The sequence below is a fragment of the Erpetoichthys calabaricus genome, chromosome 18 (genome assembly GCF_900747795.2).
Source record: "Erpetoichthys calabaricus chromosome 18, fErpCal1.3, whole genome shotgun sequence".
NCBI classification, from domain to species: Eukaryota; Metazoa; Chordata; class Cladistia; order Polypteriformes; family Polypteridae; genus Erpetoichthys; species Erpetoichthys calabaricus.
The window spans coordinates 17,044,158-17,056,881 of NC_041411.2; the positions used below are offsets into that span (position 1 = coordinate 17,044,158).

General features: G+C 39.0%; 1 protein-coding gene across 1 annotated transcript; it reads left to right on the forward strand.

Moving 5' to 3' along the window:
- The first annotated feature begins 47 nt into the window (after nucleotides 1-47).
- On the forward strand, nucleotides 48-11,220 carry tfip11 (tuftelin interacting protein 11). Its single transcript, XM_028824727.2, has 14 exons — nucleotides 48-196; nucleotides 2,501-2,757; nucleotides 3,478-3,640; nucleotides 3,831-3,987; nucleotides 4,111-4,238; nucleotides 5,661-5,816; nucleotides 5,953-6,144; nucleotides 7,480-7,806; nucleotides 7,915-8,021; nucleotides 8,123-8,291; nucleotides 8,471-8,714; nucleotides 8,870-9,012; nucleotides 10,194-10,359; nucleotides 10,701-11,220. Exons 2-14 carry the CDS (start codon nucleotides 2,552-2,554, stop codon nucleotides 11,051-11,053), a joined length of 2,511 nt encoding a protein of 836 aa, XP_028680560.1. The 5' UTR covers nucleotides 48-196; nucleotides 2,501-2,551; the 3' UTR covers nucleotides 11,054-11,220.
- Nucleotides 11,221-12,724: the final 1,504 nt, after the last annotated feature.

Here is a 12,724-nt window from a genome sequence, read left to right on the forward strand (position 1 = left end):
CCGGATGCTGTATTTATGGAGAACCGGAAGTACACCGTGGACACTGGTGCGCCAGATTAATGTGTCCGAGAGGTCAGATTTAGAAAAGAAGCTTCGACGCCTCTTTAAAAGTGGTGCTCTTCGAATTATTTGGAATATCTCTTGAGCTCTAGGAAGTTGTCGAGATGGTAATGTGACGCGGAACGCAAGAACAGATGTGAGAGTTGTTATTTAATTAATTAATTTATTTAATCGTTTCCTGGAGACGCGTTCGCAGCATGTGGACTTGAATATATATGGTTATAGAAAATTAGTGTTTTTTTGGGGAAAATCATTCAGAACTGCATTTTCAGGATTTATTCTTATTTTTATAGAGATTTCCAGATCACAACAATGTCAAGTCTATACGTGTAATATGTTGTAGATTTTGTAACAGAAACACGAGGCTGGATACAACACAACTCGAGTCGGGTAATTGCGTTAAAGACACCAATAAGCCTTTAATCAAGTCTTTATTTTATATAGCAGTTAACAGCATGCATCATCACAAATTATTTTACATAGCAAATAAGATTGCAACACTATTAAGCGGGACAAAAAAGTGAAACTGTGGTAAAAACGCAAATCTATTAGAAAATGTTAATCAGGACCGTGCCTCTTACAAAAACATGACTAATAAATCACATTATTTAAAATATACAGTATAAAAAACGATTAGCAGGAAAACAAACCACAGATATAAGTAAAGTATTGGATCATATTTTTCCCTGTATAAACACACAATTATTTTATATTACACTTGATACCAGTTTACCAAAATAAATTACCTCAGTTTTTGTTTTCCATTTATATTATGGAGAAGAAAATTAACGAATCATGAAACTATGCTGATTTCCCAAGTTCTCACCGTGTTTGTTAAGTTTTTCTTGCCGTATACCAAAAACCGGTGGGTTCGGTTTCTATGTGGGTAGTAGCCAGTAGCCTTGAGCCCCAGCTGAGAAGAGAGTATCAGCACTACTTGGCACTCCAGCAGCTGCTAAAGGTGTACAGCTACAGTACAACCAAACCTAAAGTGTACAGACCTTAAATTCACAGGAGTTCATACACCTAAGGATACTAGTATAAAAAACAGGCAGAAAATGAGATGTATTCAAATGTAAAGAAATATTGTGACCAGGTGATCTGCACAGATTTAAAGACCAGAAGCATTCAGCATACAGAAAGGAGGTGACTCGACCTTTCTCATGGTGCACATCAAATAATCAGGTACCCAATACCACCAAGACAGTGAGTGGAAACAGTAATCGACTTTCGCGAACAGCAGTTACAACCCCTTCCTCTGGAAACTGATGATTCTACAGTCAATTTGGTGGAATCCTTTACATTTATGGGTACAACTCCAACATATCACAAACACTCTCAGCTGGGACGTTTACACCACTTCTACCACTTAGAATGCTCCACAGCTGATGTATTGTTAATATCAATTAAATATTTCCCATCCTAGTACAATTCTACAAAGCCATAATTAAAAGTGAGATCGTATTCTCCATTGTGGTCTGGTTTGTTTCAGCAACAGTATACTCCAAAAATAAATTAGAGTGTATCGTGAGATCTGCTAAGAAAATAAATGTCTGTGCTCTTCAATTTGTTGCAGACCTTTGTGCACATCAGTGACATATACCATGTCAAAAGGAATCACCAGTGACTCATCTCAACCAGGCCATCACTTGTTCTGAAAACTCCCCTCCGGTGAACACTTTAAGTCAATTAAAACAAATACAAACCAACACCTAAGTAGTCTCTTTTCCAGAGCCATAGCCGTCATACACCTGTCATTTAGCCAGTCTTCTTTGCTTATTTACATTTTCTCTCATAAACTGTATGAAGGTGTGAGTGTTTGTTTATGTACTGCATTTGCACATGAAAGTGTGCAAATGCATACACTCTATACACACACTATTCTGTAACTGATTATTTTACTTGTTGTTTAAGTTAGTATTTATTTGTATTAGATGTTGTGTTGTATTATTAACAGCTCCAAAGCTACCAAGCTAAATTTCTGTACGTTAAGTATTGACAAAGGAAAGTGATTCTGTTTCTGATTCTAAATAAAATGAAGTTCTGCATTTGCTTATTATGATTGATCAGGTTGATCGGGCATGCAAGTAAGAATTCCACTGTTCTCTGTTCACATGACACTAGCAATATTAGTATTATCATTTTTAATTGTTCCTCAATTGCATGTATCTAGTTAACTTTTTCCTTTTCTTTTTATTATTGAGATAAGTAAATCGAGCAAGCTGTGCTTAGGAGTACAGAAAAAGAAGTTAACACAACACTGTCCCCCACTCTGTCTTTTTTTTTTATTAAATAAAATGCATAACTGCCTCTTAGGTCAAGGGTCATGGTTGTTTGTCTTTATGTATAAAATTAATATGTTTATTATTGGTGCAAAATGAATTTAAGAAAATGTTTTCAAATGCAATAATACTAATACGCCATTTTATACTACTTGCAGAATAAAAATCACACAAATAAAAGATCGTCGAGTACTTTGTCATAAGTCAAGATGTCGCTTTCTCATCTCTATGGGCGTGGTGTGGAGGAGGATGATGATGATGTGGAGGTGGAGAGCTTTGAGATCACAGACTGGGACCTGCAAAATGAGTTCAACCCTAATCGGCAGCGCTACCGGCAGACCAAAGAGGACTCCATCTATGGGATGTGGGCGCAGCATGACTCTGATGAGGAGAGGCCTAGCTTTGGGGGCAAAAGGTTTGTGGGGGTTTGTGAGGAAGGGTTGTTAAGGTAGTCTTGCAGCCTGCTGGTCTCCCTGGCTATTCCTTCTTTAAAAGGCAGAAATCCTGCATTTCATTTCTGTTTACTTTATTTTACTGGATCCTGACTACCTTTACTGGGATTATAACTGTCTGGTATTCACTAGCTCACTCCAGCTTATTTCCTAACATATTAAAAGAATGTATGCTGTTAACACCCAGTTTGCCTCTTTTTTTTTTTGTCCAAACAAAAACATTTAAAAAATCTGTACATTTTAGTGTAACAAAACCTCAAAGTCTAATTCAATTATTTAAAGTCACAATACACAGCCACTCTGATTTGTGGAGTTTGCATGTTCCCCCCATGTTTGTGTGTGTTTTTCTGTAAGTACTTTGGTCTCCATTCACATCTCACAGATATTCAGGATAATTGGTATGTTTCTATCCAACCCGTGTGAGTGGTCATTGTATGCGTAAATGAATATATCATGTGATGGACTTCTGCCCTATTTTGGGTTGGCTTTTCCCTTATACTTGTGCTTCAGGAATAGACTTCGCATTTAGCAACCTTGCAAGTTTTATAATGAATGGATAGATGAAGATTCTGGCTGACGGTGAACCCTACTTTTTTATTACATTCTCCTTCTAAGTACCTACTGCAATTTGTATATAGTGATTTAATTCAGTTACTTAAATCACACTCTGTGCATTATGGCAGGTCAAAGGACTATTCGGCTCCTGTGAATTTTATCAGTGCTGGGATCCGCAAGCCAGCTGCAGAGGAACAGGAGGACATTGAAGATTCAGATGATTCAGACAGTACAGAGAAGAAAAGGAGAGAGGAGAAGCCCAAGGACACAGGACCCAAAAAGCTTCAGACGGTAAATTTGCTACAGAGTTTACTTTTTCTGGGGAATATGTATAAATCTCCTGCCACATAAAAAAAAAGAAAGGAAAAAAAAGATCTGTACAGCACTGATGTCCGTGAAGATAACAGATTAAAAGCAACTGCAGAAAATAACTCACAAAAATCTCTGATAATGTATGTGGCTTTATTTTTCTCTGTTACAGGGAGGAAACTTTAAGACTACTCAGAAGGGGTTTGCAGGTGGTCAGCGTCAAGGCCAGGAGTTTGGTACATGGGAACGGCACACACGTGGGATTGGGCAGAAGCTCCTGCAGAAGATGGGATATGTTCCAGGAAGGGGACTTGGCAAGAATGCACAAGGTACCAGTAGAATGTTTTTGTGTTTTCTGAACCCCACTCCTTTGTGGAGCTTTAAAGCGATTCACAAACCTCTTTTCTTGTATTGGGAAATTGTCTTTACCCAGCTTCTGTCTTTCTTGTCAGGTATCCTGAACCCAATTGAAGCCAAAGTGCGAAAAGGGAAGGGAGCAGTAGGGGCCTATGGTGCAGAGAGGACATCACAATCATTACAGGATTTCCCTGTTGTGGATTCAGAAGAAGAGGAGGAACAGGTAAGGACTCTGAAAAAGACAAAATGATGTGCTGTTGGGTTGCAGCTTCTGTAATTCTGTATTTTTGCATTTGTATTTGTTTAAATTGAAAAACATTAGCCGTTCTCATTAATCCAATGCTAAGGGGTATTTGGCCATGTTTTATTCTGAAATTAAAGTTATTATACATAATATGACAAAATGTATCTTTCTAGTTAAGGTGCTTCTGTCTAGTAAATGCTGTCTATCATTTTACCAGTAAAGTTAATGAGCAAGTTAGGCCCTGTCCACATAGGCGTTCAGATCTTGGTTAGATGAATGCACTCTGAGTGACCTAGGTGTTTTATTTTCGTTTTATAGTGGCACTTAATTCAGTTCAATATGATGTTACATTCACTTTCATTTGCCTCTGGCAAACGCCAGCCTGCAGCCCAGACTGTACAGTAGTTTTGTGTGTTTGCCTGCGGGGGGCAGTTATCAGGCAGTCCAAAGTGTTTTTAACCTGTGGGGGTTCGAGGTTCATCCTTCATTGGATTCACAAAATAGGGATCAGTTGGCTTTATCAGACCTGAACATTGGCCTTCTTGTATTAAAAATCCTCCTGATATGGTGACATAGGCAGAGAAAACATCACCGCCACTATTTGGTTCACCCTCTGACTACACAGCATGTGTGTAATCTATGAAGAAATGCGAAAAAGAAAATTGGTACAACACCATATTACATGCTGTCCAACCAACATGTGAGTCAGTGTTAGTAATGAAGAGTGACTACTTGTCACCTTGAGGTAAACAATATGCAAACAGTACTCACGTATGCACTCACCCACTGGCATTAATAATCCATAGTAGCTAAGGTTACGTCAGTAGCACAAACCTACAAATTGTTTCAAATTCTCCATTATTATCATTATTATTTTGACTATAATGTGTGTGCATATGTACACACATGTAATCATGAGACATATCGGGTCCTCCAGAACAACTGAACGCAAGTGGTGAAAGCCCGTGTGGATGGTCTGATTTGCTGCAATGAACAGAAAAACGCTCAGAGTTTAATCCACACTCACCTGACGCTTCAGATGACAGAAAAATGCTCAGTTCAGATGTCTGTATGGACAGGACCTAAATTACAAGACTGGCTTTCTATAAACATGACCATCAGACTGCATTTCTCTTTGATGGCTTATTGGTTGGTGTGAATTAACTAACAGAATCTCTGTCATAATTGCTTTTCTGAAGGTCAAGTGTTTCCCCCCCCCCCTTCATTCTCCTCCTTGTTTATGGGTCTAATTTTTTTTTTTTTTTGTATATTTATGTTTTAGTATCTTTAGTATTTATTGATTATTAATAACAAAAATAGATTGTTTACCAGTTAAAGATTGTTTTTCTATTTCAAATAATAAAATAATCATCCCATAACTAATTCAACTGTATTTTATAGGACTTCCAGAAAGAGATGAGTCAGTGGCGGCGGGAGCCAGGTCAGGGTCGCAAGAAACCAAAATACTCTTACAAAACAGTTGAAGAATTGAAAGCCAAGGGATATGTGTACGGCAAGAACATGTCAGCACCTCCAGCTGAGCTGGCACAAGTAAAGGTATATAAAAACTTCAATAGATACTGAGCAAGCTATGCCAATTCCAGACAAAGAAAAGGTTAAAAAGTAAAAAAATGGCAGTAGGAGGCTGTTGTGCTGACACATGTCAAGTTCATCCAGTTTGTCTGTTGTGCAGGTCATTGACATGACTGGTCGTGAACAGAAAGTCTACTATAGCTATAGCCAGATGAGTCACAAGCATAATGTACCAGAGGAACCTGCTGTGGCAATGACAGGAAAAGAGCCCAAGACCCGTGGATTTGAGCTACCTGAGCTGGAGCACAACCTACAGCTTCTCATTGACCTTACAGAGCAAGAAATTCTCCAGGTGACCATTACCCTTTTTTTTTTTTTTTTTTGTTCTCTGGGGTAATTCTGTACCAAGTGATTTTTTGCAATCCAATGTTTATTGAAGTTTTAAATAAAAATAATGAGCTGTAGAAAAAAAAATCATAAGAAGACAATGACAGTAACAACATTAAAATATACCACCCCACCCATAAAATTTGCTTTGTTAAAAATGGTAAAAAGAAAATTGCCTGAGTAAAACCTAGGAGGGAAACGCAGCCTGTGCCAAACAATTTGAGATTCTTTTTGTTGTTATTTAAATCTGGAAAATCCTGGCTACATCATTTTCTTAAAAAGTAATAGGTACAAAGATAGTCCTTTGTGCTTACTTCCTGGATAGACACCCTCTCCAAATGCCACACTGGCATGGACTGACAGCTTCACAAATAGATAAATGCATAATAACACAAACATTTCATTTATCTTAATATATTTAACTTTCTTGTTTTACTCTAAATTATTTTAATAGTAGCATTTCAAGATTTGGTAGCTATATCAAAGTAGTTTTGGCCACGCTTTACTGTGGTGCTGTTACATCAGATCACATATTCACAGCAGACAAGTACTATAAAGTACATATTTAAATTGGAGAGAAGCAAAACAGCCAGATAAAACCTGTCCATGTACACAAAGTTCACAGTTCATCACATGATGATACAGTCTGCGCTCTTGGTAATGCAACATTAGCATTACCCTGTGTCACATGTTATTCAAAGCGCAACTATCCAGTGTCATACCAATTAGAAAATTATTATAGTTAATTTGTAAGTATCTCTTGGACATTAGGGAAATTACAGTAAAATTGTTTGTATGCATATTTATATGTATGTGTAATCTCTATCAATTGTGTTTTCTGTTAATTAAGATATGTATGCTACTCCATTATTTGACTCCCATGGCCCCAGAAAGTGGTGACATGTTGCATTCATTTCAAGAATTTCACTGTATATATGATGGTACTGCTCATACATTTCTACTACTACTACTTCTTCTTTCTCTAAAGTGTGTATTTACAACTGACATCACTACCAAGATAGCTGGAAATTGAATCAATAGCTTTTCCTGGTTTAATATGAACAGACTTGATTGTTTATTTAATTAACCTCTGTTATCCCCATTTTACTTATCAAAGGAAGAGTTACAATTGTCAATACAATTGACTTGATGTTATTTATAGGCCTCAGTTGATTACAGTGGGAAAGAGTCAGTGTATAAACATTTCTGTGAAAGTGTGCATTGATTCAACTAGTAGGGGTTCCACTGGTGTGTTAACTAAAATGCCATTCTGATGACTTGTGCTATGTCCTGTTCATAGGGGGCTCGCAGGCTTCAGCATGAGAAAGACATGGTAGTATCTTTGTCCCATGAGAGTGAAAAACTAGAAGAGACGCTGAAGCAGGAGGAACGGGCCATAGGTAGAGTGCAGCGGGTGCTAGAACTGGTGGAGTCATATGAACGGCGAATGGGTGCCAAGGAAGGAAGTGAGGAGGATCCACTCACATTGGCTGACTGTGTCCGTATGTTTGAGAAGCTCCAGAAAGACTTCTACGAGGAGTACAAGGCATTTGGTCTTGCGGATATGGCTGTACCCATGGTGCACCCTCTTCTCAAGGAGTATTTTAAGAACTGGGATCCTCTCAAGGTGCAGTGTACCATATTGCTTGACATCTGTGCATTTGTAAGTACGTAAGTAGGGACATTGACTTTTCTTCTGTAATGTGTAAAACAATCCATTATTCTTTATTTAAAGGATAGAGTGTTTGGCATCGAAATTATTGGCAAATGGAGAGTGGTACTGGAGACTGGACAGCTGGCTCACAGTGGGCCAGATATGACAACTATGGACCCTTATCACAGGTCAGCAAAAAGACTGTGTAGTTTAGTAGAACTTGCTAGTACAACTTTAAGAACAAAAATTTCTAAGATTGTGTGTCTTAATGGCAACCATGTGATTGCAGGTTGCTGTGGGAAGTATGGATGCCTCTGGTCAGAAGCTGTGTGTCAAACTGGCAACCCAGAAACTGTGGCCCCATGGTGGATTTTCTGGAAAGCTGGGTCCCCATCCTGCCTGTGTGGATAATGGAGAATATCCTTGATCAGCTCATCTTCCCCAAACTACAAAAAGAGGTGAGGCAGAAATCCATGTGGCTGGAGAAACTAAAATGTCTCATTAGGGAACACCAAAGACTAACAAGTTTGAAAACAATCTTGTGATAGTACGAAGCTAATAAGTGGCAAACCTGCAAACCAACATCTACCTACTTGCAAGATCTTATTTCTACTCTTTCCTTCCTTTTGTTCCCCAGGTTGAGAACTGGAACCCTCTCACAGACACAGTGCCGATACACTCATGGATCCACCCTTGGCTGCCTCTCATGCAGGCACGTTTAGAACCACTCTTTCCTCCTATCCGTAGTAAACTATCTAATGCCTTACAGAAGTGGCACCCCAGTGATGGTTCAGCCAAGCTTATATTACAGCCTTGGAAGGATGTCTTCACACCCGGATCATGGGAAGCTTTTATGGTGAAGAATATTGTTCCTAAACTGGGTAAGAGATCAGTGACATTCCATATAATGATACTGTTTACTTGTTCAAACACAGTACAGTCTGTAAATGCTGCTGCAATTGCATTATTCTGTCATGTTGTGGTGGGCCCAATAATGATTAGAAAGTCAGCAACTATTTCACTCTGCCTTCTGCAGGCCTTTGTCTGAGCGAGTTTGTAATTAATCCCCATCAACAGCATATGGAGCCCTTCTACTGGGTGCTGGATTGGGAAGGTATGCTGTCTCTGTCCAGTCTGGTAAGCCTGCTAGACAAGCACTTCTTCACAAAATGGCTTCAGGTAAATTAAGTGTTCCCATCTCCCTTGTTCTCTGATCAATTATCATTAGAGAGATTCAACTGGCATTATTTCAACAATGTGTGTTGTGGAGATATCACAATAGTCAATGTTATCATTCAGTTTTGAGACAGAAGTTGTAGGCGGTCTTATTTATATAAAAAGTGCAAGGTCAAATATTGAGTAATGGTTAGCCAACAAAAAATAAATTACACTTCCTATCATAAAACAAATACAATAGCCAAATTATCTGTCCATTTTCTAAACAGACTCACTCCTGGTTGTGTTTATACAGTTGGAGCCTGTCCTAAGTACAGTGGACACACTAGGAATTCTGCCTATGGCTAATTAAAAACAAAATATATTTTGGATAAAGTGATCATCAGGGAAAACGCAAAACAACATTATCTCTTAAGCTATTAAAAATAAGTAAATTACAACTCAAGGTAATTTATTCAAATCAACTGTCAGGCTTTTTTGAGCATTCTTCTGTGATTTGAGGACTAGTTTCAGGGGGCATTCAAATAAATATTACTTTCATATAACAAACTTGAGTGCATTTAGTACATGTCAATTGCAAAAAAAGACCTGTTTGCTGATTCTGAAACTGGTTGAAAGCAATCTCACACTATTTGCCCTCTATCACTGAGTTCTGACATTTTGGCTATAGCTCACTTCCCTTAACTGAGGATATTAATTTGTTTTTATGAAGTAAACAGCAGTGTCCTGCTTCAGATGTAAGCATAAAAATGCTCTTGACAATATTACTTAAGGTGTGCACAAGTAATGAGGGAAAAAATGCTTTATGAAGGGAACATTCAAACCAATAGACACAGTGTTATGCAAGTTTAGTGAGCTAGATGTAGAGGGGAAAAATATAAAATAAAAATGCATTAAAGAGAACAACATGTATTTATATAGCACATTATCATACAAATGGTGTAGCTCAAAATGCTTTACAAGATAAAGAAAATTTTATATGAAACAAAAATAAGATTAGGCAATAGTATGTAATAAAGACAAAAGAAAAGTCAGATGGTCTGGAGAAGGTTACTATTCATTTATTTTGCCCACTACCCTCAAAAGTCTACATATGATAATAATTTTTTTAGGAATATAACTGAAATCTTGCTCATCTGCCAGTGGTTCAGCCACTATCACTGAAGTTGCCTTTATTTTGTCAGGTCTTGTGTTCCTGGCTCAGCAATAATCCCAATTATGAGGAGATCACCAAGTGGTATTTGGGCTGGAAGTCGATGTTTTCAGACGCTATCCTTGCACACCCTTCAATCAAGGAGAAGTTCAATGAGGCTCTGGACATCATGAACAGAGCTGTGTCATCTGGAATCGGTCAGTGTAGCCCCGGGGATCGTTTTGTAGCATTCCCCAGCTTTATGATCCAAAACACTTCTTTCTGTGTTCATTAGATTAGATATTAGGGGTCTGAGGCACTGACCACTAGCCATATGAAGTAGAGCCCTTCATTAGAATAGTTTGCTGTGATAAGATTTATTAATTAGTTTACAAATACTGTATCCTCCTTTCAGATTTAAGAACTAAGAATAACAACAGATTTGTAAAGTATATGCTACCTCTGTGTTTGCTGTAACTTACTGGAGGCCGGCATTGCATGAGGTGATCACACATTATGTAAAATATTGAATGACACCATATCTTCCTTTTCTGTATAGGAGTCTACATGCAGCCAGGAGCTCGTGAAAATATTGCCTACTTGACCCACACTGAAAGACGAAAAGATTTCCAGCACGAGGCTATGCAGGAACGTCGAGAAGCAGAGAGCATGGCCCAGCGTAGCATTGGAGCAGCTGCTACCATTCCCACCAACTTTAAGGACCTTATCCAGGCTAAAGCTGAGGAGCACAATATCGTTTTTATGCCTGTGGTGGGCAAGCGCCATGAGGGCAAGCAGCTGTACACATTTGGCCGTATTGTTATCTACATTGACCGGGGCGTGGTCTTTGTACAGGGAGAAAAGACTTGGGTGCCAACATCATTGCAGAGTCTAATTGACATGGCCAAATAGTGGACCAAGGAGAAGAAGGGCAAATCACTAAATGGGATTACTTTTGGACTGTGATTTCCTTCAGCCAAGGCTGAATTTGAATAAGATGAGCAGGTTTAAACAAACCGAACTGGAAACCATCTGTTCTGTATTTTAATTTTGTAAAATAAATTATTAACACTAAAATATGTTTCATGTGGAAAAACTTTTTTTTTTTCTATCAACCCTGCTGGTGAATGTACGGGCCCATCAGCCCAGTGTTTCCTGTTTAGGTTTCTGCTGTGGGGCGCCCCATACAACAAATTGCGCATATGGTTAATCCAGCCCTGCTAACAGCTGAGGGCTACTGAAGAGAGTGATGATGTTGCTCATAAAAGCACATGTCCCTGTACAGCGTTAAAGTCACAGCACTTACTGTATGAGACAGCATTTCCACGGTCTCCTCCGCTCGGCTTGGCAGCATATCTCGCATACCGGTTCACAAAAAAAAATGGGGAAATGAAGTGGACCGTGCCCAGGTTCGCACCACTGTGTGGGCTGAGGGAGACACAGCTTGATCAGAAACATGCACATCAATAGCCAGCTGGAGCTCATTTTGTAGGGTTCTGGTAGTGCTCCTCCTGTTCCTCTTCACACAGAGGAGTAGATATTGGTGCTGCTCCTGGGTTGATACCCTACTGCAGCCCTTTCCAGCTCTCTTCATGTCAGGGCTTGTCTCCAGGTGTCACCTCGATGTTGTGGAGACCGCGTTGGTAGACACAGCAAACCTTCTGGCAACGGCACGTTCAGCTGTGCCATCCTGGAGGAGCTGGACTACCTGTGCCACCTGAATCGTCTGGAGGTACCGCCTCATACTACTAATAATGACAAGAACACTAGCAAAACGTAAAACCAGAGAAGAGTCCATCGGGAACGATAAGGAGAGAGCAATTGTCTGTGGCCAACACCTGCAAAACTATTCCCTTTATGGGGGGTGTCTTGCTGTTGCCTCTCCAGCGCATATGTTGTCTCTTTCATTTACACCCAAAGTAGGTGAAGTTGATTCACAATCGCTTCTTCTTCCTAACTAGACAGATTGATATCCCTGAAGCTTAACTGACATGGTGTTAGACTGGGATGATCAAGTGTTCCCATCATTTTTTGGGCAGTCTACAAAAAAGTTTAAATATATACAACAGTAAATTCAAAGTAGTAGAGCAGAATACCGGAAATAATACAACAGGAAAACGAGAAAGTAAGCTAGTATTGTTACTACTACCGCTACCACCATAACTGCTTTGTGTTCACATTTAACATGATTTTGGTCACGAATGAAAGACTAGTATTTTAAGTCTGTTTCTGTACAATATTGCAATTTTGGAGACGAAAACCTACACAATCCAAAGTAATTAATTTGAGTTACCCTTTAATACTCACTGTTCAGTCGATCGGATTTCAGGAGAAACGCAGCGCTTTATGATGGCCAAAATTAAATCAAGGAAACCCAGTAAATTAATAGGTGGACGTGTCAGTTAAATTACTTCAGCAGTTAATCTAAGCTTCGCAAGTGGGACGTTTGCTAAAGCGGAAATCAAACTTATTGCGTTGAAGTTAACTTTTTACTTCAAGCAATGTTGCATTCTATGCACCTCATTTCTAGAAATCCCAGCTACCTTCTTCGGAAATTAGATTTCACGACCAATTTCTGTAACA

Coding starts and splice junctions, on each gene's coding strand:
- tfip11 (XM_028824727.2), top strand. CDS start 2,552: ATGTCGCTTTCTCATCTCTATGGGCGTGGTGTGGAGGAGGATGATGAT. Junction 6,145..7,479: donor CAGAGCAAGAAATTCTCCAG/GTGACCATTACC, acceptor TCCTGTTCATAG/GGGGCTCGCAGGCTTCAGCA. Junction 8,715..8,869: donor GAATATTGTTCCTAAACTGG/GTAAGAGATCAG, acceptor TGCCTTCTGCAG/GCCTTTGTCTGAGCGAGTTT.